Source organism: Schistocerca nitens, chromosome 2, assembly GCF_023898315.1.
Source record: "Schistocerca nitens isolate TAMUIC-IGC-003100 chromosome 2, iqSchNite1.1, whole genome shotgun sequence".
In the NCBI taxonomy this organism is placed as follows: domain Eukaryota; kingdom Metazoa; phylum Arthropoda; class Insecta; order Orthoptera; family Acrididae; genus Schistocerca; species Schistocerca nitens.
In genome coordinates this window covers 342,086,984-342,114,865 of record NC_064615.1, presented here as the reverse complement: position 1 = coordinate 342,114,865, position 27,882 = coordinate 342,086,984, and the positions used below count along the sequence as shown (strand labels likewise).

Sequence of the window (27,882 nt, the reverse complement as noted above, 5' to 3'; positions counted from 1 at the left end):
TCCTTTCCTCTCCGATTCTGCGTAGAACCTCCTCATTCCTTACCTTATCAGTCCACCTAATTTTCAACATTCGTCTATAGCACCACATCTCAAATGCTTCGATTCTCTTCTGTTCCGGTTTTCCCACAGTCCATGTTTCACTACCATACAATGCTGTACTCCAGACGTACATCCTCAGAAATTTCTTCCTCAAATTAAGGCCGGTATTTGATATTAGTAGACTTCTCTTGGCCAGAAATGCCTTTTTTGCCATAGCGAGTCTGCTTTTGATGTCCTCCTTGCTCCGTCCGTCATTGGTTATTTCACTGCCTAGATAGCAGAATTCCTTAACTTCATTGACTTCGTGACCATCAATCCTGATGTTAAGTTTCTCGCTGTTCTCATTTCTACTACTTCTCATTACCTTCGTCTTTCTCCGATTTACTCTCAAACCATACTGTGTACTCATTAGATTGTTCATTCCGTTCAGCAGATTATTTAATTCTTCTTCACTTTCACTCAGGATAGCAATGTCATCAGCGAATCGTATCATTGATATCCTTTCACCTTGTATTTTAATTCCACTCCTGAACCTTTCTTTTATTTCCATCATTGCTTCCTCGATGTACAGATTGAAGAGTAGGGGCGAAAGGCTACAGCCTTGTCTTACACCCTTCTTAATTCGAGCACTTCGTTCTTGATCGTCCACTCTTATTATTCCCTCTTGGTTGTTGTACATATTGTATATGACCCGTCTCTCCCTATAGCTTACCCCTACTTTTTTCAGAATCTCGAACAGCTTGCACCATTTTATATTGTCGAACGCTTTTTCCAGGTCGACAAATCCTATGAAAGTGTCTTGATTTTCCTTTAGCCTTGCTTCCATTATTAGCCGTAACGTCAGAATTGCCTCTCTCGTCCCTTTACTTTTCCTAAAGCCAAACTGATCGTCACCTAGCGCATTTTCAATTTTCTTCTCCATTCTTCTGTATATTATTCTTGTAAACAGCTTCGATGCATGAGCTGTTAAGCTGATTGTGCGATAATTCTCGCACTTGTCAGCTCTTACCGTCTTCGGAATTGTGTGGATGATGCTTTTCCGAAAGTCAGATGGTATGTCGCCATACTCATATATTCTACACACCAATGTGAATAGTAGTTTTTTTGCCACTTCCCCCAATGATTTTAGAAATTCTGACGGAATGTTATCTATCCCTTCTGCCTTATTTGACCGTAAGTCCTCCAAAGCTCTTTTAAATTCCGATTCTAATACTGGATCCCCTATCTCTTCTAAATCGCCTCCTGTTTCTTCTTCTTTCACATCAGACAAATCTTCACCCTCATAGAGGCTTTCAATGTATTCTTTCCACCTATCTGCTCTCTCCTCTGCTTTTAACAGTGGAATTCCCGTTGCACTCTTAATGTTACCACCGTTGCTTTTAATGTCACCAAATGCTGTTTTGACTTTCCTGCATGCTGAGTCTGTCCTTCCGACAATCATATCTTTTTCGATGTTCTATGATAAGTTTCCTTTAATTTACGTCTATGGTCACAAACTTTTTGTTAACAGATTACCGGTTTCGGTCTATAATCACCATCATCAGATCTGTTTTATTAAGTAAACTTACTGTATGTACGGGTCACTGTTTTATTCGCGACAATGTCGCAGCTTGTGAAACATGTTCTATGAGTTCACATACCATGACAGGATGAAGCAATGAAATACCAAGAATCCAAAATTCCTGATTCCACTGCACTCGGAAACCACCCTCAGAACTCAAGACACTGAAGTTCGCCTGGACGCTTCAACCGATGCACGACAATAAATTTACTAGCATTCAGATAATGTTCGGCATGGCAATCTCTTAATTCCCATTTTCAAAGGTAAACGGCGTTGAGATGTCGTCGGACTCTGTTCAGGCTCTCCTTCACTTCGGTATTGTTTTCTGGTGTTCGAACACTGTTCACGTAGCCATTTTTTGTTTCGTTCAACAAGTCACTAAACACATCTGATCCTCTCACTCACTCAAATGTAATGACACAGCGATGAACTCAGGACAGAGCTTGTGGGAGATGGGCATGCGCAGACATGTTAAGCAGCCGATTGGGGCATCGAAATCATGGTTGCCGGCATTTTCTATGGCGCACAGTTCTCCTATTCATTAACAATGGTCAATACCGCATTGTTGTTGTTGTTGTCTTCAGTCCTGAGACTGGTTTGATGCAGCTGTCCATGCTACTCTACCCTTTGCAAGCTTCTTCATCTCCCAGTACTTACTGCAACCTACATCCTTCTGAATCTGCTTAGTGTATTCATCTCTTGGTCTCCCTCTACGATTTTTACCCTCCACGCTGCCCTCCAATGCTAAATTTGTGATCCCTTGATGCCTCAGAACATGTCCTACCAACCGGTCCCTTCTTCTTGTCAAGTTGTGCCACAAACTCCTCCCCAATTCTATTCAATACTTCCTCATTAGTTATGTGATCTACCCAACTAATCTTCAGCATTCTTCGTAGCACCACATTTCGAAAGCTTCTATTCTCTTCTTGTCCAAACTATTTATCGTCCACGTTTCACTTCCATACATGGCTACACTCCATACAAATACTTTCAGAAACGACTTCCTGACACTTAAATCTATACTCGATGTTAACAAATTTCTCTTCTTCAGAAACGCTTTCCTTGCCATTGCCAGCCTACATTTTATATCCTCTCTAATTCGACCATCATCAGTTATTTTGCTCCCTAAATAGCAAAACTCCTTTACTACTTTAAGTGTCTCAATTCCTAATCTAATTCCCTCAGCATCACCCGACTTAATTCGACTACATTCCATTATCCTCGTTTTGCTTTTGTTGATGTTCATCTTATATCCTCCTTTCAAGACACTGTCCATTCCGTCCAACTGCTCTTCCAAGTGCTTAGCTGTCTCTGACAGAATTACAATGTCATCGGCGAACCTCAACGTTTTTATTTCTTCTCCATGGACTTTAATACCTACTCCGAATTTTTCTTTTATTTCCTTCACTGCTTGCTCAATATACAGATTGAATAACATCGGGGATAGGCTACAACTCTGTCTCACTCCCTTCCCAACCACTGCTTCCCTTTCATGCCCCTCGACTCTTATAACTGCCATCTGGTTTCTGTACAAATTGTAAATAGCCTTTCGCTCCCTGTATTTTACCCCTGCCACCTTTAGAATTTGAAAGAGAGTATTCAAGTCAACATTTTCAAAAGCTTTCTCTAAGTCTACAAATGCTAAAAATGTAGTTTTGCCTTTCCTTAATCTATTTTCTAAGATAGGTCGTACGGTCAGTATTGCCTCACGTGTTCCAACATTTCTGCGGAATCCAAATTGATCTTCGCCGAGGTAGGCTTCTACCAGTTTTTCCATTCGTCTGTAAAGAATTCGTGTTAGTATTTTGCAGCCGTGACTTATTTAACTGATAGTTCGGTAATTTTCACATCTGTCAACACCTGCTTTCTTTGGGATTAGAATTATTATATTCTTCTTGAAGTCTGAGGGTATTTTGCCTGTCTCATACATCTTGCTCACCAGATGGTAGAGTTTTGTCAGGACTGGCTCTCCCAAGGCCGTCAGTAGTTCCAATGGGATGTTGTCTACTCCCGGTGCCTTGTTTCGACTCGGGTCTTTCAGTGCTCTGTCAAACTCGTCACGCAGTATCGTATCTCCCATTTCATCTTCATCTACATCCTCTTCCATTTCCATAATATTGTCCTCAAGTACATCGCTCTTGTATAGACCCTCTATATACTCCTTCCATCTTTCTGCTTTCCCTTCTTTGCTTAGAACTGGGTTTCCATCTGAGCTCTTGATATTCTACATCTACATCTACATACGTACTCCGCAATGCACCATACGGTGCGTGGCGGAGGGTACCTCGTACCACAACTAGCATCTTCTCTCCTTGTTCCCTGTTCCACTCCCAAACAGAACGAGGGAAAAATGACTACGTATATGCCTCTGTACGAGCCCTAATCTCTCTTATCTTATCTTTGTGGTCTTTCCGCGAAATATAAGTTGGCGGCAGTAAAATTGTACTGCAGTCAGCCTCAAATGCTGGTTCTCTAAATTTCCTCAGTAGCGATTCACGAAAAGAACTCCTCCTTTCCTCCAGAGACTCCCACCCGAGTTCCTGAAGCATTTCCGTAACACTCGCGTGATGATCAAACCTACCAGTAACAAGTCTAGCAGCACGCCTCTGAATTGCTTCTATGTCCTCCCTCAATCCGACCTGATGGGGATCCCAAACGCTCGAGCAGTACTCAAGAATAGGCCGTATTAATGTTTTATAAGCGGTCTCCTTTACAGATGAACCACACCTTCCCAAAATTCTACCAATGAACCGAAGACGACTATCCGCCTTCCCCACAACTGCCACTACATGCTTGTCCCACTTCATATCGCTCTGCAATGTTACGCCCAAATATTTAATCGACGTGACTGGGTCAAGCGCTACACTACTAATGGAGTATTCAAACATTACAGGATTCTTTTACCTATTCACCTGCATTAATTTACATTTATCTATATTTAGAGTTAGCTGCCATTCTTTACACCAATCACAAATCCTGTCCAAGTCATCTTGTATCCTCCTACAGTCACTCAACGACGACACCTTCCCGTACACCACAGCATCATCAGCAAACAGCCGCGCATTGTTATCCACCCTATCCAAAAGATCATTTATGTAGATAGAAAACAACAGCGAACTTACTACACTTCCCTGGGGCACTCCAGATGATACCCTAACCTCCGATGAACACTCACCATCGAGGACAACGTACTGGGTTCTATTACTTAAGAAGTCTTCGAGCCACTCACATATTTGGGAACCAATCCCATATGCTCGTACCTTCGTTAGGAGTCTGCAGTGGGGCACCGAGTCAAACGCTTTCCGGAAGTCAAGGAATATGGCATCCGTCTGATACCCTTCATCCATGGTTCGCAAGATATCATGTGAAAAAAGTGCGAGCTGCGTTTCGCAGGAGCGATGCTTTCTAAAGCCGTGCTGATGCATGGACAGCAACTTCTCTGTCTCAAGGAAATTCATTATATTCAAACTGAGAATATGTTCGAGAATCCTGCAACAAACCGATGTTAAGGATATTGGTCTGTAATTTTGAGGATCCGTCCTTCTACCATTCTTATATACAGGCGTCACCTGCGCTTTTTTCCAGTCACTCGGGACTTTACGTTGGGCAAGAGATTCGCGATAAATGCAAGCTAAGTAAGGAGCCAATGCAGTAAACCCGAATTGGAATCCCATCAGGATCTGGAGATTTATTTATTTTCAACCTATTCAGCTGCTTTACAACTCCATGGATGTCTATCACTATATCCTCCATATGGGAATCAGTACGAGACTCAAACGGTGGTATGTTTGTACGATCCTCCTGCGTGAAAGATTTCTCAAATGCTAAATTTAAAATTTCAGCTTTCGTTTTGCTGCCTTCCGTTGCCAGGCCAGACTGATCAGTGAGTGACTGGATGGAAGCCTTCGACCCGCTTACCGATTTTACGTAAGACCAGAATTTCCTTGGATTTTCAGCAAGATCTTTTGCTAAGGTATGACGATCTTCCAATTTGTCCTTACACAACGCAGGAATTATCCACAGTTTCTCTGCGCATGTTGTTTACAGACGAATCGCGCTTTACTAAATGGTTCAAATGGCTCTGAGCACTATGGGACTCAACTGCTGTGGTCATTAGTCCCCTAGAACTTAGAACTAGTTAAACCTAACTAACCTAAGGACATCACAAACATCCATGCCCGAGGCAGGATTCGAACCTGCGACCGTAGCGGTCTTGCGGTTCCAGACTGCAGCGCCTTTAACCGCACGGCCACTTCGGCCGGCCGCGCTTTACTAGAGACGGTATTAGGTGCATCTAGCCTTATGAGAATTCACGTGCTACCATTGAGACAGTGTATCAGCGGGGACTTCCCGTTAACTTTTGGGCAGGTGTCGTTGGTTTCGATTGATAGAGTCTCAGTTGCTATCTGGAAGACTTACCGGTCGTGAGTATTTTTATTACCTGCAATGCAAGTCAGTTAGTTATTTGTAAGCTGTTCCTTATGGTGAAAGGATGTGTATGTGGTATATGCATGATGGTGCACCGATACACTTTCATGTGGCTCTTCAGGACCACGTAGCACGAATCTTGGACCACGGGAGTATCGGTCGTGGTTTGCCAATACCATGTCCATTCACTAGGTCCCCCGACTTGAGCTCTTGGGATTTCCTTTTAGGGTGGGGACACATAAAAGGTTTGGTGTATCCCAGCCTTTCTGATAGTGTCGGTGAACTCGGGGAATGCATTCTGGATGGTTGTCAATGCATTCGGAACCCGCTGAGATTTTTTACGTATGTGGGCATTCATACAAGTGGTTCTCTTTTCTCCAAAGGTCTAATTTTCCTGTAGGCAGTATCTATCTTACCCCTAGTGAGATAAGCCTCTACATCCTTACATTTGTCCTCTAGCCATCCCTGCTTAGGCATTTTGCACTTCCTGTCGATCTCATTTTTGAGACGTTTGTATTCCCTTTTGCCTGCTTCATTTACTGCATTTTTATATTTTCTCCTTTCATCAATTAAATTCAATATTTCTTCTGTTACCCAAGGATTTCTACTAGCCCTCGTCTTTTTACCTACTTGATCCTCTGCTGCCTTCACTACTTCATCCCTCAGAGCTACCCATTCTTCTTCTACTGTATTTCTTTCTCCCATTCCTGTCAATTGTTCCCTTATGCTCTCCCTGAAACTCTCTACAACCTCTGGTTTAGTCAGTTTATCCAGGTCTCATCTCTTTAAATTCCCACCTTTTTGCAGTTTCTTCAGCTTTAATCTACAGTTCATAACCAATAGATTGTGGTCAGAGTTCACATCTGCCCCTGGAAGTGTCTTACAATTTAAAACCTGGTTCCTAAATCTCTGTCTTACAATTATATAATCTGATACCTTCTAGTATCTCCAGGATTCTTCCATGTATACAACCTTCTTTTATGATTCTTGAACCAAGTGTTAGCTATGATTAAGTTATGCTCTGTGCAAAATTCTACCAGGCGGCTTCCTCTTTCATTTCTCTCCCCCAATCCATATTCACCCACTATGTTTGCTTCTCTCCCTTTTCCTACTCCCGAATTCCAGTCACCCATAACTATTAAATTTTCGTCTCCCTTCACTACCTGAATAATTTCTTTTATCTCATCATACATTTCATCAATTTCTTCATCATCTGCACAACTAGTTGGCATATAAACTTGTACTACCGCATTAATGTTATAAATATTTTCCAGGTCAGCTGTATTTTGCTCACCCTGTATAAGTATATGGTTCACATTTTTATTTCTGCAGTCGAGACTGTTGAAAATGAACGCGGAGTCTTTATAGTAAAAATGAATGAATTAGTTACAGCGTAGCCGCAGTTAGTATTATTCAGAATAACGGCTGTGTTTCTTGATGGTATGAAAGCCGATAACACGTCTTGGATATTGAACTGTATTGATCGCCCACCATTAATAGGAACAACAATTTTTTAAAATAAAATTATATTTTTTGTTCCTACCACTTGCATCAACAACTCTAATTTTATGCGAGAATATACACGCCATTATCACAGCATATGAATAGGTTTGCTGATCGCTCACGATTTATCTTGTTCGAGGTAGATGAATACACCAAATCATCGATACGCAGCGATAACACTGACGGTACACATAACAATAATAAGAACTGTTACGAGAAAAATTAGTGCGACGAGACTGGTTATTACCACAGTTGCTGCGATCTTTAGTCCGAAGACCGATTTCTTGAAACTGTCCACGCTACACTGTCCTTGACAAATCTCTTCATCTTTGCACAACTTCTGCGACATGCGTCCACTTGAAAGTGCTTATTTTAGTGAAGTCTTGGTCTCCTTCCACAATTTTTACCCTCAACACTTCCCTTCGTTACTAAATTGGTCGTCCCTTGATGCCTTAGGATGTGTCTTACCAAGCAATCCCAACTGGTCAAACGTAAATCCATCATGAGGCACCTTTCAGGCTCCGCCAGGTTCTGATAATTCTGTCTCACACTGGTACGTGGTATCTCCACAGGGCCGATCCCAATACCAGAGATGCACCAACGTTCGAAGGACGCCCATACTTTTTGATAGGTGAAGACAGCTAGATGCCTGCAAATACAGGTCTGTATATGTGGGCCTATGGTGGAGGGAATCTTGGCCTCGACGAGATCCATCTAGGACTCAGTTTTAAGGAATCGGTGGAAATACGTTTAGCGTAGTATCTTATTAATCGTGATAGCAGCTTTCAAATGGATAAGGTGTGCCTCCTGGTGATATCTGTAATTTCTCCTGTAAGAAAACATTTTATAACATATGACACGTCTAGCGCCATTAATTTTTATTCATTTTGACATCTGAATTGTAACTCCGCGAATGCACATTCCGACAGAGAGCGTGCATGTAGTATCTCATTACGCATGCTACTGCGCGCCATAGATGGAGCAATATTCGACGAGGACATGTAACTCGACAGAGGTCGCTCATGTAACGGCTGTCTTTGTGCGTGCGACTTGAACTAGCAACCTCAGTGCAAAACAATAACCTGAAGATGGCTGAATGGTTGTCAGCCGATACATCGTGGCAGGAAGTCGATGTCATCTGACTGCAATCCGAAAGTTCGTGGAATACTCTTTACACCGGGAAAATTTCAAGAATCACAAATAACACTCACGCGTTCTGGTGGCCGTTCTACTTTTCCCCGATGATCTCCGTTCTAATCATTTACATACCCACTGATGATGCGAGTGTGTACGAAGTTACACGGACAACTGACCACGTCTCCTGGGCGCTTCACTTCATTTTATCTGGCAGTGTATTACGGAGACACGCGTAATGACTGGCTTTGCTTAAACGTGGGCGCCTGACAGATAGATTAGCCTCAGCACTCGCAAGCTTGCCAGGCGGCGGACTCAGGCTGCAGACGGGCACATCCTCTTCACAAGCGAACCTCCCCATCGCACCCCCCTCAGATTTAGTTATAAGTTGGCACAGTGGATAGGCCTTGTAAAACTGAACACAGATCAATCGAGAAAACAGAAAGAAGTTGTGTGGAACTATGAAAAAAATAAGCAAAATATACAAACTGAGTAGTCCATGGGCAAGATATGCAGCATCAAGGAGCGTGTGAGCATGAGAGCGCCGTGGTCCCGTGGATAGCGTGATCAGATGCGAACGAGAGGTCCTTAGATCAAGTCTTCCCTCGAGTGAAAACTTTACGTTTTTTTTATTTTCGTAAAGTTATGATCTGTGCGTTCGTTCATTGACGTCTCTGTTCACTGTAATAAGTTTAGTGTCTGTGTTTCGCGACCGCACCACAAAACCGTGCGATTAGTAGTCGAAAGGACGTGCCTCTCCAATGGGAACCGAAAACATTTGTCGCAAGGTCATAGGTCAACCGATTCCTCCACAGGAAAACACGTCTGATATATTCTATACGACACTGGTGACGGCATGTGCGTCACATGACAGGAATATGTTGTCGACCCACCTAGCTTGTACACCCGGCAAATGGGTAAAAAGATTCTTCTACCTTTCCCGATTTAGGTTTTCTTGTGAATGTGATAATCACTCACAAAAAAGTGATGAAAACATAAGAGTTTGTCACATAAACTGCAACAAATGAATGCAACAGTTTCACAGTCGCACAGTTTTCCCTGTGCTCTGTCAAAACATATGTTTTTAACGTTTTCAAATTTTTCCGTCTGTAGACCGTCAAATCCTGCATATATCCAAGCAAATCTGAACATGTCCTGGAATTTTCGAGAGCGAAGTTGATTATATGTGAGTGTCTGAGCTTTGATAATAGTCTGATAATAAAAAATAAAACTTTTCGCTCGAGGAAGGAGTTGAACCAAGGACATCTCGGACCGCATCTGATCACGCTAACCACAGGACCACGGCGCTCCTGAGCTCATATTATCGTTGATGTTGCCTATCTTGCGCGTGGACTATTCAGAGTGTATATTTTGCTTATTTTTTTCATAGTTCCACACAACTTCTTCCTGTTTTCTCGATTGATCTGTGTTCAGTTTTTCAAGGCCTATCCACTGTGCCAACTTATAACTAGGTTCCCTTGTCAGAAACATCAGCATTTGTTGGTTTTTTTTTTTAGTGTCCCGCCGACAGAGAGACTGCCGATCTAAATGGACCTTATTTGTGTTAAATATTCAGTACCCTGACATCTATAATTTTTGAATTGTTTAGCTGGTTACGCCTACGTAATACGTTGATTATCCCCCCCCCCCCCAATGTCTGAAGCACTTATAAACTCGATTCTCTTTCAGTATGCAATAATATACAGTCCAAACGAAATGAGAGGAAGCAGAAACACTCAATATGACGATGTAAATAGCGGAAGAAAGCTGTAAACACACATCAACGACTGCTGAGTTTTGAACGAGGTTTTTGGAATGGAGATAATAAATTCGGAAAAAAAATTTAGGTAAAATTTAAATGAAAGAACTTAATTATCAAATCTTTATAATATGTACTTTATTTTCTTAAGCATATTATACGGTTCTAATCTTTACACCAATAGTAAAACACAAAATGAATAAATTACATAGTTTCATACGTGCTTTGTTAAAAATAAGCCGAAGAAAACTAATAATGAAGTCTTGATCCATGGTGTTCTTGGTTTAATTTGGTTGCATAGCCCTTTGTGTATATTACTACAGCACCCTGAATGGCATAGAATCCACAAGTTTGGCCAATCGCGACTGATGAGTCTTCTTCCATTGCTCATACAATTCTTGATAGAAAGCCTCGTTGTCGGTGCAGTTTTGCTGGCCAACGCGTCTATCCGGCTCGTCCCAAAGATGTTCTGTGGGGTTCAAGTCTGGACCTTGTGCTGCATCGGAAATGTCTTAATATGACAAGAAGGATGCTTCGGATCGTTGTCGTGATGCAGTTGCCAATTACGATGTATATTTCGTCTTCCGTGAGGTGTTAATATTTCATCATACTTCCGATTATCCATTAACCCTTTAATGTCGACGAAAAGACCTACACCACTTCGTGAGAAACACCCCCACAACATGGTGCTTTCTCCTTCGTGTTTCATGATGGATACTTGGCACCTTCTGTCATTCCTCTTGTTTTCCGACCGTCGAATGTACTGTGTCCCGCCTGAGGAGACGAGATTAAACTTCCATTACTCACTAAAATTTTTGACCAGTCTTCAGTGGTCCATAACTTGTATTTCTTTGCAAACCGTAGTGTGACCTTCCTCTTTTTCGCACTTATCGTAGGTTTTCGAGAAGTTCAGATCTACAGCTGCTGAGTGAAACACGGACCTTCACCCTATGTTTTACCTGAAGATCATCATATATTGCCCGGACTGATTCTTTGAGATCAGCCATCGATTGCCTTCTGATGATCTTCTTTTTGGATGGTTTTTTGGGCCCGACCACTTTGTGCAATGTGTTCTATCCTCCCCCTTTCTTTCTGGAGACGGACCCAGAGACTCACAAGCAGTTATGAGATGCCAAATACCTTCGTAACGAAGGACTGAGTTTGGCTGTTCAGACAACTTGTCTGAAATCTGCTGTGTACTCTTTAGTTTTAAGCGTTGCAGGAAGTAAATAAAAATATCAGAATTAAATTACCTTTTAGTAGCTTGGTTCGTACAAAATACTAAGTAGCCCCTTGGCAACACTGTTTACGGCTTAAGTCCATGTTTAACCGTACTCAGTCTTCCTGGTTAGCTGAGTGGTAACGTGTGTGCCTCCCGTGCAACGGGCCAGGGTTCGATTCCCAGCCAGGTTGGAGACTTTTTCCCCACTAGTGGAGTGGGTGTTGTCCTGTCATTACCATCAGTTCATCAACACCGACTTGCAAGTCGCCCAATGTGGCCTCGCCTGAAATAAGTCTTGCAAGCCAGCTGCGGAACTTCCGGGGTTGGGGCCTCCTGGCAGTCAGTGCAACACGATCATTTCATTTCATTTGCCTGTATTCAGCAATCAATACATGTAACCGCGGTGAGGTTAAGCAGTCTTCTGCCTGAACAAATGGTTTCTTTCGATTCTGCGGATTAATAAACAATTCTACCACCCTACTAGTTCAACTACAAAATACTTTTGAGCGATACTACAGTGTCTCTCAACAGACAGCAAGTTAAGACCTGACAGAGGGCTGACTGTTACCATTCTTTCCGAGGGAACATACGCTACTGGCTATTAAAATTGCTACACCAAGAAGAAATTCAGATGATAAACCGGTATGCATTGGACAAATATATTATACTAGAACTGACGTGTGATTACATTTTCACGCAATTTGGGTGCATAGATCCTGAGAAATCAGTACCCAGAACAACCACATCTGGCCGTAATAACGGCCTTGATACGCCTGGACATTGAGTGAAACACAGCTTGGATGGCGTGTACAGGTACAGCTGCCCATGCAGCTTCAACTCGATACCACAGTTCATCAAGAGTAGTGACTGGCGTATTGTGACGAGCCAGTTGCTCGGCCACCATTGACCAGACGTTTTCAGTTGCTGAGAGATCTGGAGAATGTGCTCGCCATGGCAGCTGTCGAACATTTTCTGTATCCAGAAAGGCCCATACAGGACCTGCAACAAGCGGTCGTGCATTATCCTGCTGAAATGTAGGGTGTCGCGGGGATCGAATGAAGGGTAGAGACACGGGTCGTAACACATCTGAAATGTAACGTCCACTGTTCAAAGTGCCGTCAATGCGAACAAGAGGTGACCGAGACGTGTAACCAATGGCACCCCATACAATACGCCGGGTGATACGCTGTATGGCGATGACGAATACACGTTTCCAATGTGCGTTCACCGAGATGTCGCCAAACACGGATGCGCCCATCACGATGCTGTAAACAAAACCTGGATTCATCCGAAAAAATGACTTTTTGCCATTCGTGCACCCAGGTTCGTCGTCGAGTACACCATCACAGGCGCTCCTGTCTGTGATGCAGCGTCAAAGGTAACCGCAGCCATGGTCTCCGAGCTGATAGTCCATGCTGCTGCAAACATCGTCGAACTGTTCGTGCAGATGGTTGTCGTCTTGCAAACGTCCCCATCTGTTGACTCAGGGATCGAGACGTGGCTGCACGATCCGTTACAGCCATACGGATAAAATGCCTGTCATCTCGACTGTTAGTGATACGAGGCCGTTGGGATCCAGCACGGCGTTCCGTATTACCCTCCTGAACCCACCGATTCCATATTCTGCTAACAGTCATTGGAATTCGATCAACGCGAGCAGCAATGTCGCGATACGATAAACCGCAATCGCGATAGGCTACAATCCGACGTTTATCAAAGTCGGAAACGTGATGGCACGCATTTCTTCTCCTTATACGAGGCATCACAACAACGTTTCACCAGGCAACGCCGGTCAACTGCTTTTTGTGTATGAGAAATCGGTTGGAAACTTCCCTCATGTCAGTACGTTGTATGTGTCGCTACCGGCGCCAACCTTGTGTGAATGCTCTGAAAAACTAATCATTTGCATATCACAGCATCTTCTTCCTGCTGGTTAAATTTCGCGTCTGTAGCACGTCATCTTCGTGGTGTAGCAATTTTAATGGCCAGTAGTGTAGTATCGCCCATTGCAGGTCGCCATTTGCGTCAGTACGGCACGTCGACGTCAATCTTCTCTCACTCTTGTAGAATCCAATACCTCTATCTTACCTCTATCTTCTGTGCGACCTATGTCACATATGGAGATTGCAGCGCTGTTCGTTTTGTTTTACGCTGCTATTATAGCAATACTCTTAGCTCCTATGCCAGTTTCGTCTAATTTTTGAAACGTGTGGTGTTGCAGGCGGCGCTGGTAGCGTGCGTGCTGCTGCTGCTGGTGGCGGCGGTGGAGGCGGCGCCCAAGAGGGCGCTGTGGCCCGCCAGCGTGCCCTACAGCCCCACGGACAACGGCTGCAACGGGAAGGTCAGTAGCCCCTACCCTGGTCACCTTCCTGCTGTTCACTAGCGCTGCTGCAGTCTGATTAAGCACAATGACGGCGCTCATAGGGAAAATCTTCCACTTGTGGGCAGTGTGGTATTTTGGTTACCATAAAACTCTGTCTACACCTACATCCACAGGGTGATTTTTTCCACCGTGTACAAACTCGAAGGACTGATCAGTGGGAGGACACGGTAAAAAATGTATAATGAACTTACGTCCCGAAATGTATGGTTTCCATGCTACAGACCACTTAGTCAATCATATTTTGTTACAGAGACTGCGTTCCAACACGCTGTACCATGCTGCCACAGTTATGGTGTCCTCCTAGAGGGTGGTACTGTTCCTCATACTTCACGCCCTAGCGCCCTCTCCTGCAATAGTAATTGGTAATTTTGTGTCCGATTCACTACTCTTGCTGACTCACCTTGTAGTGGATGTGATACAGGGTTGTACACACTGGTTCCGTATTCGAATCTAGAGCTTACGAGCATGCTATTTACTTGTGGAAAGGCAAATGGCAACGGTCAGCGGGCAGGAAGGTTGTATCAGGAGACCTGTCCCCGTAGACAACAACAACAGCATTCAATGCTTGCAACAGTGTTTCGCCGTTTTTCTGAGACAGAGCCGTTTCAGGAAGCAGGAAATCGTGAAGGACGTACCAGAAATGTTGGGACACCAGATTTGGAGGAAAATGTGATTAACACTGCGGAAGGCGACCGGTGTGTCAGTACCAGGCAGTTGGCCCTCCAGTACAGGGTATGCCAGACGACCGGATGGAATATTTTCTATGACAGTTGTTGCTATCCTTATCACTTACAGCGTGTGCAGGGTTTACTAGCGACAGTCTTTTCACATCGGGGGCAGTTTTGTTACTGGTTTCTTCACCAGACAATCACGATTCCGGGATTTGTGTCATCCCTTCTATTCACGGATGAGGCCACTTTTACGCGGAGTGGTGTCTTCAACTTTCATAACAGTCATCTGTGGAATAGCATGCAGAAACCTCATGGTATGGTGACAGCAAATCACCAGCTTCGGTGCAGCCGGAATATGTGGGCCAGGACAATTGGCGATCGTATTTTGGGACCAGTCTTTCTTCCAAGTCGTCTAACAGGCCAAAACCATCGGCGTTTCTTGCGGGTGACATCGCCTCCCCTGCTGTAAGAAGTGCCATTGATGATTCGAAGGGTTATGTGGTGGCTACATGATGGTGCTCCAGCCCACTTCGCAGTTAACGTCCGGACGCATCTCACCCGTGTCTTCCCTGATCGATGGATCGCACGAGGGGGCCAGTTGCATGGGCTGCTCGTTCACTGCATCTCAATCTGTGCGATTTCTGGTTATGGGGCCACCTCAAAAGTACCGCCCATGCAGAGCCCACTCCAGATGTGGAGAGAGTGGAACAGCGTATTCGTGCTGCCTTTGACACGGTTCAGATGCAGCCTGGCCGATATGAACGTGTGAGACAGAAATTGCTACGGTGAGTACACGCATGCGCTGAGGCAGATGGAAACCATTTTCAGTTCATACTGTAACTGTAGACCGCAGTCTCTGTAACAATTTGCGATTGAATAAATAGTGTCTAGCATGGAACCCATGCATTTCCGGACATAAGTTCGTTAGACCTTGTTTGTTCCGTATCCTCTCATAGATCAGTCCCTAGAGTTTGCACGTGGTGGAAAAAATCACCCTGTGTACTCCGCAAGCCACCCGACTGTGTATGGCGGACAGTACTACTGGTACCAATGTCTAGTCCAACATTCCCTGTTTCATTCGCGAATGGCGCGTGGGAGAAGTGGGTGTCTATAAGCATCCGTATTAGCTCTAATTTCTAGAATTTTCTCGTTCTGGTCATTTCGCGAGACGTATTTGGAAGAAAGTAACATATTGTCCGACTCTTCCCAGAACGTACTCCCTCGGAATTTCAGAAGTAAATCTCTCCGTGATGCACATAACCCCTCTTGTAGCGTTTGCCACTGGAGTTTGTTGAGCATCTGAGTAACGCTCTCGCGCCAAATAAAGGACCCCGTGACGGAACACGCCGCTCTTAGTTCGGTTTTGTCTATCTCTTCTATTATTCCAACCTGGTAAGGATCCCAAACTGATGAGTAACACGCAAGAATCGGCCGAACAAGCGCCTCATAAGCCACGTTTTCAGTGGATGAACTACATTTTCTTAAGGTTCTTCCTATGAAGAAAAGCACTCCTTTTTCAGGCCACGAGTGGCCTACTGGGGCCATCCGACCGCCGTGTCATCCTCAGTGGAGGATGCGGATAGGAGGGGCGTGAGGTCAGCACACCGCTCTCCTGGTCGTTATGATGGTAGTCTTGACCGAAGCCGCTACTATTCAGTCGACTAGCTCCTCAATTGGCATCACGAGACTGAGTGTGCACCGAAAAATAGCAACAGCGCATGTCGGCCTGGATGGTCACCCATCCATTTGCCGACCAGGCCCGACAGCGCTTAACTTCGGTGATCTCACGGGAACCGGTGTATCCACTGCGGCAAGGCCGTTGTTCTTCCTATGAACCTCAATCTAATTGTTTTATGTGTTCATTCCACTTTACGTCACTCCGGATAGATACTCCTACATATTTTACAGCACTTAATGTTTCCATCGATTTGTCACCAGTACTGTAAAATACATTAGTGGATTTCTTCTCCTACATAATCGCAGTATGTTCATTTATTGGCGCTCAGGGTCAACTGCCTGTCCCTGTACCATTCACCAATCCTCTGCAGCTCCTCCTGCAGTTCGCTACAGTTTTCTGACGTTACTGTCTTCTTACAGAAAACTGCACCATCTGCAAACAACTTCTTGGAGATTCCGACGTCAGCCACTAGATCATTTATATGTGATCTTAACAATGAAGGACCGGGCAAGGTGTCATAGTGGTTAGAACACTGGACTCGCATTCCGGAGGACGACGGTTCAAACTCGCATCCGGGCGTCCTAGTTTGCTTTGTTCGTGATTTAACTAAATCGCTCCACGTAAATGCCGAGATTGTTTCTTTGAAAAGGCACGGCCGACTTCCTTCCCCCCAAATCAACCAACAGTTACGGTCCTGTCACACATTTGTGGGGTATTCCTTAAACTGCTTTTACATCTGCCGGTTTTGTTGCATTGAAAGTAATGCGTTGAGTTCTCTCTTTAAGAAAGTCTTGAATCCAGTCGGAAATCTGATCCGATATTCGGTAAGCTCGTCTTTTTTTTTTTTCCACTAAACAGCATTGCGGGAGGGTATCAAATGCCTTCCTGAAGTCAAGGAACTCAGTGTCAGCCTCAGTGACGATACCATCAGCACTGTGGACCTCATGTATGAACAAAGCTAGCTGAGTTTCGAATAGTCTCTGTTTGCAGAAGTTATGTTGTTCTTTATAAAGGCGACTTACATTTTCCAAAAACGTCATAATTCGTGAGCATAAAACATGTTCCATAGTTCTACAAGATTGACTTCGGCGATATAAACCTATAATTATGTGTATCTGTCCCAAGACCCCTCTTCAAAACACGAATGACCTGCGCTTTTTTTTCCAGTCGCTAGGCACCCTTCTTCCAGTGATTATGATAAACTGCTGCTAAAAGGGAAGCAAGTTGTTTCGCTTTCTCTCTGCATAATCTTACGGGTATCTCATCTGATCCACATGCCTTTCCGCTACTAGGCGAGTGTACTCTCAGTTGCTTTTCTATTCCACCATCACTTATCTCAATATCTGCTATTTCGTCTACCGCACAATAATTAAAAGCAGGGACCGTTATTATGATCTTCCGCGGTGAAACAGTGTCGGAAGACCGAGTTCTGCAGTTCGGCCTTCTCTCTGTCATCTTCTGTTTCGGTGCCAGAATAACCGCTGAGTGACTGAATAGATGATTTCAACAAGCTTAATGGTTTTATGTTTTAGTCTGATCGGTGGCAAAATTTTACTTTCATAGTCACCGAACGCTTTCCTCGCTGCTCTCCTTACGTTTATTTTCGTTTCGTTCCACTTTTCTTTGTCGGCTTCTCTTACATCTGTGATGAAGCAGTCTTTGTTTACGTAGCAGCTTTCTAACACAGCTGTTAATCCACGGTGGGTCTTTGGTCTTTCCCGTCCCTTAAAACCTCGCTCGGAACATGCTTCTCTAAGCCGTATTGAAAGATGCTTTTTGAATCTTATCCATTTGTGCTACATACAGTATATTCATTCTCAGAAATAAATGTTTGATATTGATTGATCAGATGTTCGGCAGTTTGCATTCGGTCGCTCTTACTAACCGAAAGTATTTTCCTACCTTTCATAACAGTCCCTATAACACCCGCAGTCATTCATGCCATTACAGCCATTTGATCACTGATGCGCTCCCGTATGATAACTGATTCGAAAAGTTCAGGTGTGTTTGCTGCTAGAGGTCTCAGAGTATACTCTCATGTTCGTCCTCGGCATTGAATATTTGACGTTTATTATTCAGATATTTGTATGTATACTGTCACTTTTGCTAAGGGGAAATATTTTCCCATCTTTCTGGACAGTCCTTACAACACCCATAGTCACTGACAATACCATAGCCTTGTGATCACTGATACCATCCTGTGCGTTAACTGGCTCGAGAAGTTCAGGTCTGTTTGTTGCTAAGAGGTCAAGACATGACCCTCTATCTGCCTGCAGTAATTTTCGGAGAAGAGAGTCAGTAGAAGGTCACACGAATTCCTGCCTCTGGCACCAGTTTTGATCGCATGACATTCTATAGTGGCAAGTTAAAACCTCCCTCTATTTCAATAGCATGATCAGGATACTATAGCACAAAATTCTGCAAGTTCTATCTGAAGCGCTCCGGCACTAAAACTCCTGATGCAGACAGTCTGTAAAAGTATCCGATTACCAATTTGTCGCACCTTTGATGCTTAACTTCATCCAGATTACTTCATATACGTAATCCTTAATATCCTCACTACATATTATCTAATTCTTAATTGCAACAAATGAACCACCGTCATTGGCGTCTAATCCATCCTTGCGACGAAATAATCTTCCAGGTACCATTTCTATTTGTAAGACCATGATGTGATACTCTGCATATCTAACCAGCACATTTAAATGAGCCTAGTACTTCTGCTGTACCTATGACCTTGAAAAGTTACTGGGAATTATACCAAGCGACATAAAGTGGAAATGACTAATAAATTAAGAAGTTCGTTTGAGTGGTCATTTCCTACAATGGCTTAATTGTTTGTATCTTCCGTGACAAAAATACTGTTTGCACTGTTTCTGAACTATCTTCAGTGATATTGTAAACTCTTGCATATATTGTGGGTAAAAACATTTTTCAGCCGATTTAAATGTAGTTTAGAGGTTCTGTCTTGATCAAAATATATTTCTTGTCGTTCAGTTTTTGCCACATGTGTTTCCGGCGATGTTACATCATCAACAGGTTTCTCTTTAATTTACGTAACACCACATTTATGTGGTCATGCCTTTTTCTCTCTAGTGGAATACATGTGATACTTTTATACACTTTGTCATTTGCAGTAATATTGTTGTTTGCGATGGTTTTCGTGTTAGCACAACTCTATAAACTGCATGCTCTATTGCCATGGCGGCTATTACTGTTTCCAGTAGCGATTCTGTTTCAAAGGATGAAGTAAGGATCTCGAGCGTGAATGGTTTTAAGGGTGAGATATCTGACACCTTAAGTCACCACTCAGTCCTCTCCCTGATTCCCATCCACTATCCTGGGCTCTCTCCTTGTTACTTTGTCTTCTAGCTGAAAGTCATCTTTTCTGCCATTTCGTTTCCGTTTTTATTTCCTCTATACAGGATAAATCAAATGGCTCCGAGCACTATGGGAATGAACATCTGAGGTCATCAGTCGCCTAGACTTAGAACTACTTAAACCTAACTAACCTAAGGACATCACACACGTCCATGCCCGAGGGAGGATTCGAATCTGCGACCGTAGCAGCAGCCCGGTTCAGGACTAAAGGGCCTAGAACCGCTCGGCCACATCGGCCGGCTATACATGATATATTTGAAGGAATGGTAAATATTCAGAAATATTATAGGAATGATCGTTCGAAGCAAAAAAGTCTAGTAAACATGGGCCCAAATATGCATACCTTAAGAGCTGACAGATACTGAAAAAAAATCTCTTTTACTGCAAGCTCTTTGCTTTCCATATTGTGTGAGTTAGTGGTACGGACCAAAACGAGAAAAAATGTCGAGTAAACATGTGCTCTAAAGGACATACTGTAAGATCTATGAGCACCTATTCGTCTTCGCTTCTGTGAAACACATCTCTTCTACCGAATAAGTGATATAGCTCTTAAGGACGCATTTTAGAGATCATATCTGCTAGACAATTTTTTTCTTGTTTTGCTCCATATTACCTCCTCCCAAAATATGGAAAGCAAAGAGGTTGCATTAGAAGAAGAAGTATCGAAGACTAAGAAATTCTCGTAGCCCTTAAGGCATGCATTTTAGGGCACACGTTTGCTGGATTTCTCTGCTTCGAATGATCGTTCCTGTCGTGTCTCCGAATATTGATCACTCCTCCTGTGAAACACTGTATAAAGGCCGCGGCAGTTAAGAAATTCTTCTTCGTTCATAGCCTCCGTCGTTTACCGAAAACGCTTCACATTCCACCTTCACAGACCATTGAAAAAAGGCGGTGCGGCTCATTCGTGTGTGTTCCCCTAACTTGGCTCGAGCAGACTCAGTCCAAACGGACTCGGACTAAGTGGATCGCTCGGGTGTGACGCAGTCTGCGCAACGACTCGGCGTCTTACCGAGCGAGGCAGCGCAATGGTTAGCACACACAGCTCACATTCGGGAGAACGACGGGGCAAACACGCGTCCGGCCATCCTGATTTAGGTTTTTCGTAGTTTCCCTAAATCGCTCCAGCCAAATGCCGGGATAGTTCCTTTGAAAGGGAACGGCTGCTTTCCTTCTCCATCCCTCCCTAATCCAAGCTTGCGCTCCGTCTCTAATAACCTCGTTGTCGACGGGACGTAGAACGCTAATCTCCTCCTCCTTCTCGGCGTAAAAAATAAAATAAAGATCGTGACAGAAGACACATTTTAAATACAGAGGGGTCCAAATAAATGTATCCACTGTTTAAAAGTCCATAACTTGCAAACTAATTGACGGAGTTGTCTCATTTTTGGTGAAAGTGTAGCTTAAAGCCCAACTTAAAGATATCACTGTAGGTGTTTGAAATGGTCACCATTTAACATCCACACACAAACGATGCTGCCGAACTGCAGCACGAACTACTAACTGCAACGTGTTCAGTTGGATATTTGGACATGAGTGTACGGTGGATTCTCAAAGTTCATCCAATGTGCGTGGCTTTCGTCGATAATCGACGTCCTTTAGTGTTCCACACAGGTAAAAGTCCAGAGGAGTTAGGTCTGGGGAACGTAGTGGAGACTCCACAGCACCTCTACAGCCTATCCATCTTCTAAACAATTACTACTAAAAACAGTCTTGATCACGATTTATTTAACAAAGTGACCGGTTTCGACCACTACTGTGGTCATCTTCAGACCATTGAGTAGGAACCTCTTTCTGTTGGAGTGATTCTCCAACAGAAAGAGGTTCCTACTCAATGGTCTGAAGATGACCACAGTAGTGGTCGAAACCGGTCACCTTGTTAAATAAATCGTGATCAAGACTGTTTTTAGTAGTAATTATTTATAAGACATTGATCACTGCTGTTCCCATAATGCATTCAAAAGTAATTCTATCCATCTTCATCGTAGATTTTCGTCGAGATACGCCCTAACACGATTTTGATAGTCGGCTGGGGCACTATCTCGTTGAAAGTAAGCTCTTCCGTCTCCATACAAGTCTCGGATGACAGGTAAAATGGATGTCTCAAGCTTCTGAAGGTACACCTCACCGGTAACTGTGCCGTCAAAGAAGAATGGCCCAATCGAGCTCGGAAATTTGTCTGGAATGCGACGAATCGTTAAACGTGTCGGTGGCTCTGTTTGGCGCTCATTTCGCCAATGCCGTTGAACCTCAATAATGTTTTCATACATAAAATACCACTTCAAAACTGACTTCCTTTCATCGAATGTTAGCCTTGCGCCAGCCATGTTTACTCGAGTAACTAGGTGCTACTAATAACGAAACAATGACTATCTGGCGACCGTTTTCTGACAAAACAAAACAACGCAATACAACTCTTGTGTGGCGATTGCCAGAACTACAAACTATTACACCACCAAAGATGAGACAGCTCCGTCAATTAGTTTGCCAGTTATGGACTTTTAAACAGTGGATACATTTTTTGGACCCCTCTGTATAAATAACGCATTACAATTTAAAAACCTGGACAGAAAACATCACGAGAGTCTCAGTCTCGGTGAATGTTTACATCATTAAAATTCCCTTCCGTTACTGTTTTTACGGATGTCGCACTGCGACGGCTGAGGTTAAAACAGTGGTCACTCCGCAGATGCGGTTCTTTTTTCTCGCGCGGAGGAATTTCCAAGAGGGAGACTTGTCAACAGGCCGAGATACGGCGACCTTAGCGCGAGCCGGCCGGCGCCGGCGACGTCAGAGGGGCGGTTCGCGACTCCGCCAAAGTCCGCGCGCTATCTGCCCTCTCGCTGGCTGAGGACGCCTATTTGCGGACGCCACCGGGACCGCCATCACGTGCTCTAGTCGCCGGGACGGCTCGACGGATCCGGTTTTAGCGAATATGGGTCGCGCCGGCCGGCAAAGGCTGCAGCCCGCAGAGACACAAACCAACTGCTCGTCTGACAGCCACCTGATGGCTGTGCTGCACCCAGCTTTCATAGTCCTTCCCAGCTTTCGTACAGTGCTGCAACTATCCAGTTACTTTCTTGCACTGATACGCTCTGGTGACAAAAGCTATAGGATAGCGATCTGCACGTATACAGATGGCTGTAGTATCGCGTACACAAAGTATAGAGGGGCAGTGCATTGCCGGAGGTGTCGTTTGTACTCAGGTTATACATGTAAAAAAGGTTGCCAACGTGATAATGGTCGCACGACGGGAATTAACAGACATTGAATGCGGAATGGTAGTTGGAGCTACAGGCATGGGACATTCCATTTCGGAAATCGTTAGGGAATTCAGTATTCCGAAATGCAGTGTCAAGAGTGTGCAGAGAATACCAAATTTCAGGCACTGGCCGAAGGGCTTCACTTAACGACCGAGAACAGCGGCGTCAGTGCTAACAGACATGAAAGGTTTTGTATGCAATTATTTATGATGTCCCTGTCCACGAAGCTTTCCAATCCTGTAACGTTTGGAACTCCTGTACCTCCTCGTACAATAGCGACAGTGAACCATCCATTACCATGTGTAAATGTGTCGTTTGTATCAATGCTAAAGTTGAATTTACATCCACAAAATACAGCTGGTCCATCCAGAAGAGAGTGGGCTGCAACTGATTTTAGTGTATTCTTCTTCTTGTCTGCAGCTGAAGTTGTCATTTCCACATCTTCAATTGTCTTATATATAGTCTGTCTTGCTTCGTACAATAACCGCAGAAATCAATGTGGGGTGTACGACGAATGTATCCGTTAGGACAGTGTGGCAGAATCTGGCGTTAACAGGCTGTGGCAGCAGACGACCGACGCGAGTGCCTTTGCTAACAGCACCACGTCGCCTGCAGCACCTCTCCTGGGCTCGTGACCATGTCGGTTGGACCCTTGATGACTGGAAAAGTGTGGCCTTGTTGGTAAGAACTGATGGTTGGGTTAGAGTGTGACGCACACTCACAAAGCCTTGGACCCAAGTTGTCAACAAGGCACTGTGCAAGCTGGTGGTGGCTCCATATGGTATGGGCTGTGTTTACTTGGAATGGACTGTGTTCTCTGGTCCAAGTGAACCGATCATTGTCTGGAAATGGTTATATTCGGCTTCTTGGAGGACATTTTCAGCCATTCATGGACTTAATGTTCCTAAACAACTACGGTATTTTTATGGATGACAATGCACTATGTCAATGCGCCACAATTGCTCGCGACTGGTTTGGAGAACATTCTAGACAATTCGAGCAAATGATTTGGCCACTCAGATTGCTGACATCAATCTTGTCGAAAACTTGTGGGAAATAATAGATGGGTCAGTTCACGCATAAAATCCTGCACTGGCAACACTTTCGCAGTTATCGAAGGCTATGCAGGCAGCACGGCTCAATATTTTTGTAGGGGATTTCCAACGACTTGTTGAGTCCATGCTACGTCGAGTTTATGCAATATGCCAGGCAAAAGGAGGTCCGAAACAATATTAGCGTTATCCCATGACTTTTGTTATCTCAGCGTACACTGATTCACAGTTGCTAAGGAACAGAGACATTGTTGGACAGGAATACTCACATCAATGATGGTCGGCACGTAACACAATACATATGTAATAGAGAGGGAGTGGTAAATTTACAGTGAAAAATCTCATACATTTCACCACATACGAAAGGAGGACAACAGGCATAAATAATGTTCATGTCTGACAAGGGTCAGTCTACCAAAATAAAGGTCGAGTTTGGACTCTCAGTAAGGTATACTCCTTCCTCAGGTACTAATGCACACTTTGCAGCTCTTTTCCGAGCTGGCTAACCAAACTGTTGAGGAGTCCTTGCGAGATATTGTCCCACTCCTCTCTCAAGGCGGTTCAATTCTTTCACGGTTCATGGAGGGGGTGTTAGTTGAGAAAAACGTCTGCAAACAGCATCCCAAGCATGCACTATAGGGTTCAGGTCTGAGGAATACACAGGCCGTCACACACATTCCATATTTTCACTTTCCAGTGTGTCTGGCACCTCAGCGGCCCTGTGTGGAAGGGAATTGCCGTCCATTAACAGAAAGTCAGGACCCGGACCCCTAAACAGACGGACATGACGGACATGATCGACCTCTCTGCAATACCTCTATGCTGCAACGGTACCTCGCGCAAAGATATGCAGGGATGTTTGGCCATTGTGCATAACGTCTGCCCACACCATAATGCCTAGGCCATACCGATGACGTTCGTGAACATTCTGTGGTGTCTGCCCACACCATAATACCTAGGCCATACCGATGACGTTCGTGAACGTTCTGTGGTATCATGCTCCCATCTCTCTCCACAGTAACTGGTAGTCAGAATCACCTGCCACAATGAAGTGGGATTTGTCGGAGAACATCACTCTGGATCACTATTCCTGACCGCAACCCACATGCTCGTCACACAAACGAGTGTGGCGAAATGGTTTTGGCAGAAACTCGTGTGCCAGTAGCAGTTGCAAGGTCTGTTGGCGATCTACCTAGGAGTGAGTATTTGTCTGTTCCTTTTCACCAGATGGTTATATATCGATCATTCTGTGGTGTGGTGGCCCATCTAATAAAAACGGCATGTTTTTGCGTTGCATTTCCACCATCAGTGGCCCATTTTTTAATCGGAAGATGACACTTTTGGACCACAGTAGTGACACTTTGACAAGCTTTGAGCCGCGTAACTGCTCGTCCATGATAGTAAGCACTCAAATGATACCTTGCAGGTATGTTACCATACCACATAGGATGTCGCTCTAATTGGTTCCACAACAGCCTTAGTCACATACTGTACTGCATGAAATATCGAAAGCATAGAGTGTTCATGCACAGGCTTCGCTGAAGTTAACACATGCCACCGCCTACATTTTCTGGTCAGTTGTTCCATAGCAGTTGGTAGCTGTTCGTTAGCAAGTGTCAGTTGTCCCTTAGCACCTGTCAAGCAATGTACGTAAACCCATCATTGTCATGGTTTACTATTCTGTCTAGTATCTTCTTCAGACTGGACGCAGGGCACCTGGAAGTAATATTTTTAATTCCAGTAAATAACTGGAGTTCTTGCTGGTCTAGAAATCACGGTTACACATTTCAGAGTGTAGTAACGTAATTCCTAATTTCTCACTGTCTTCATTTATCTCTTTCAAGACATACGTTTGCCAGGACTTCCATGTGATTATCTTGTACAGTTTTCTGCCCCTAGCGTGGTGTGCGTGGAACACAAGCCTCTCTCCATCTTCTCCAGTATTCTCAAGTCGCTGCTCCCTTCTCTACTAATCTACAGGAGATTCACAAAAATATGGAAACACCACGAGAAATGTGTGCTCGTGCATAAATGCAAATGTTACCCAAGCCTGCATGATGCGCTCTCGTATTTGACCATGAATGGCATCTGTACAACGTCCTCAGTAAGTTGCAAATGTTAGAGGTGGTCAGAACAGTGTTCTCTGCAATTGTGAGCGCATTATGTTGGAGTTAAGTGACTTGGAAAGTGGGTAAAAAGTTGGTGCTCATATGGTGGGTGCTTCGGTAACTAAGATAGCCAAATGTTCGGTGTTTCAAGAGGCAACATATCGAAGATTTTACACATGCAGCGGAAGTGGAAAAACATAATCTGCTAAGTCACAGCACGGACGGCTACGTGTGTCGAGCGACTGACACTTGCTATCACTGAAGAGGATTATGACGAAAGACAAGACGACGACACTGCAAAAGTCACTGCAGAACTGAATATTGCACACGCGAACCCTGTCAGCGCCAAAACAACAGGAAGGGAGCTCGAGAAGCAGGGAATCACAGACCGATTTGGAATTGCAAAATCACTCACCAGTGATGCAAATGCCTGTAACAGGAAAACGTGGGACCTAAGCGAAAAGCCTGGAGCAATGAAACTATGTCATTTGCTCAGATAAGTCTTGTTTGACACATTTTACAACTTCTGGTTGCATTTACATCCCAAGAGTGAAACATGGCAGTGGTAGGGTGATGATTTAGACAGCCATATTATGGTATTCCACGTTTCCCATGGTTACTCTGCAAGATTGCATTACGGCCAAGGGTTATGTTGCTATTTTGACAGATCATGCCCACTCCGTGGTACAATGTTTGTTCCCCAATGGCGGTACTGTGTTCCAAGACTATAGCTCACCTGTTCACACAGCTCGCAACATCCGGAACTGGTTTTGTGAAGTGTCACATCTCCCCTGACCATCACAAACACCTGATCTAAATATCATTGAGCCTTTCTGGTCTACTTTGGAGAGTAGGCTACATGATTGCTATTCGCCTGTATCATCATTATCAGTGATTGCCACTACTTTGGTGGTTTGCTTGAAAACCATACAGGACTCTCATTTATCCACTGTGAAATGACTGGAAGCTATTTTGAATGCAAACAGTTTTCCTACGCCATATTAGGCATAGTAATGTGTTGTGTTTCTGATTTTTCCATATTTGTGACCACCCCTATACATTTGTATAGGCCTATACATACCTGAAAACCACTGCAAGCTGCTTAGTAGAGGATACACACCATGTATTAGACTTTCTTCCTGCTCCAGTCTTGAATGGAAGGCATGTGGAATGACTGCTTAAGCATCTCTGTGTGGAGGTGCATGCTGCAGTTAGTCTATATATAGTCTTTGTAATATTTCATGACTTAGGAATATCTCTAGATTCTTTATTTAACGCTGGTTCTTGAAATTTTGTAAGCATGAGATAATTTGCTCCTGTCTTAAACAATCTGCTTCAACATTTTGCTTCTTCAAAATTTTCAAGATTGTCTCCTGTAATTCAAACAAATCTCTGACCACTCATGCCTCCTTCTTTGTATACATTTATCCAGTATCTTCTGAATGCTTTCTTCCACTACTATTAGAAACTTGTTCCTTCTTCCTCTTAGTATCTAACCTTCGGTCTTCATCTCTTGTATCCTTGACCCCCCTTCTCTTCTCATGTCCATACCTTTTAAATCTTCCAGAATGAGATTTTCACTCTGCAGTGGAGTGTGCGCTGATATGAAACTTCCAGGCAGATTAAAACTGTGTGCCCGACCGAGACTCGAACTCGGGATCTTTGCCTTTCGCGGGCAAGTGCTCTACCATCTGAGCTAC

At 44.0% G+C, this 27,882-nt stretch overlaps 1 protein-coding gene across 1 annotated transcript in view; it reads left to right on the top strand.

Moving 5' to 3' along the window:
• LOC126236145 (uncharacterized) overlaps positions 1 to 27,882 on the top strand; it is a 59,723-nt gene that overhangs the window by 21,149 nt on the left and 10,692 nt on the right. The window contains exon 2 of the mRNA XM_049945228.1: positions 13,868 to 13,987. Coding sequence (XP_049801185.1) covers positions 13,868 to 13,987 — 120 coding nt within the window. The remainder of the gene's footprint in view (positions 1 to 13,867; positions 13,988 to 27,882) is intronic.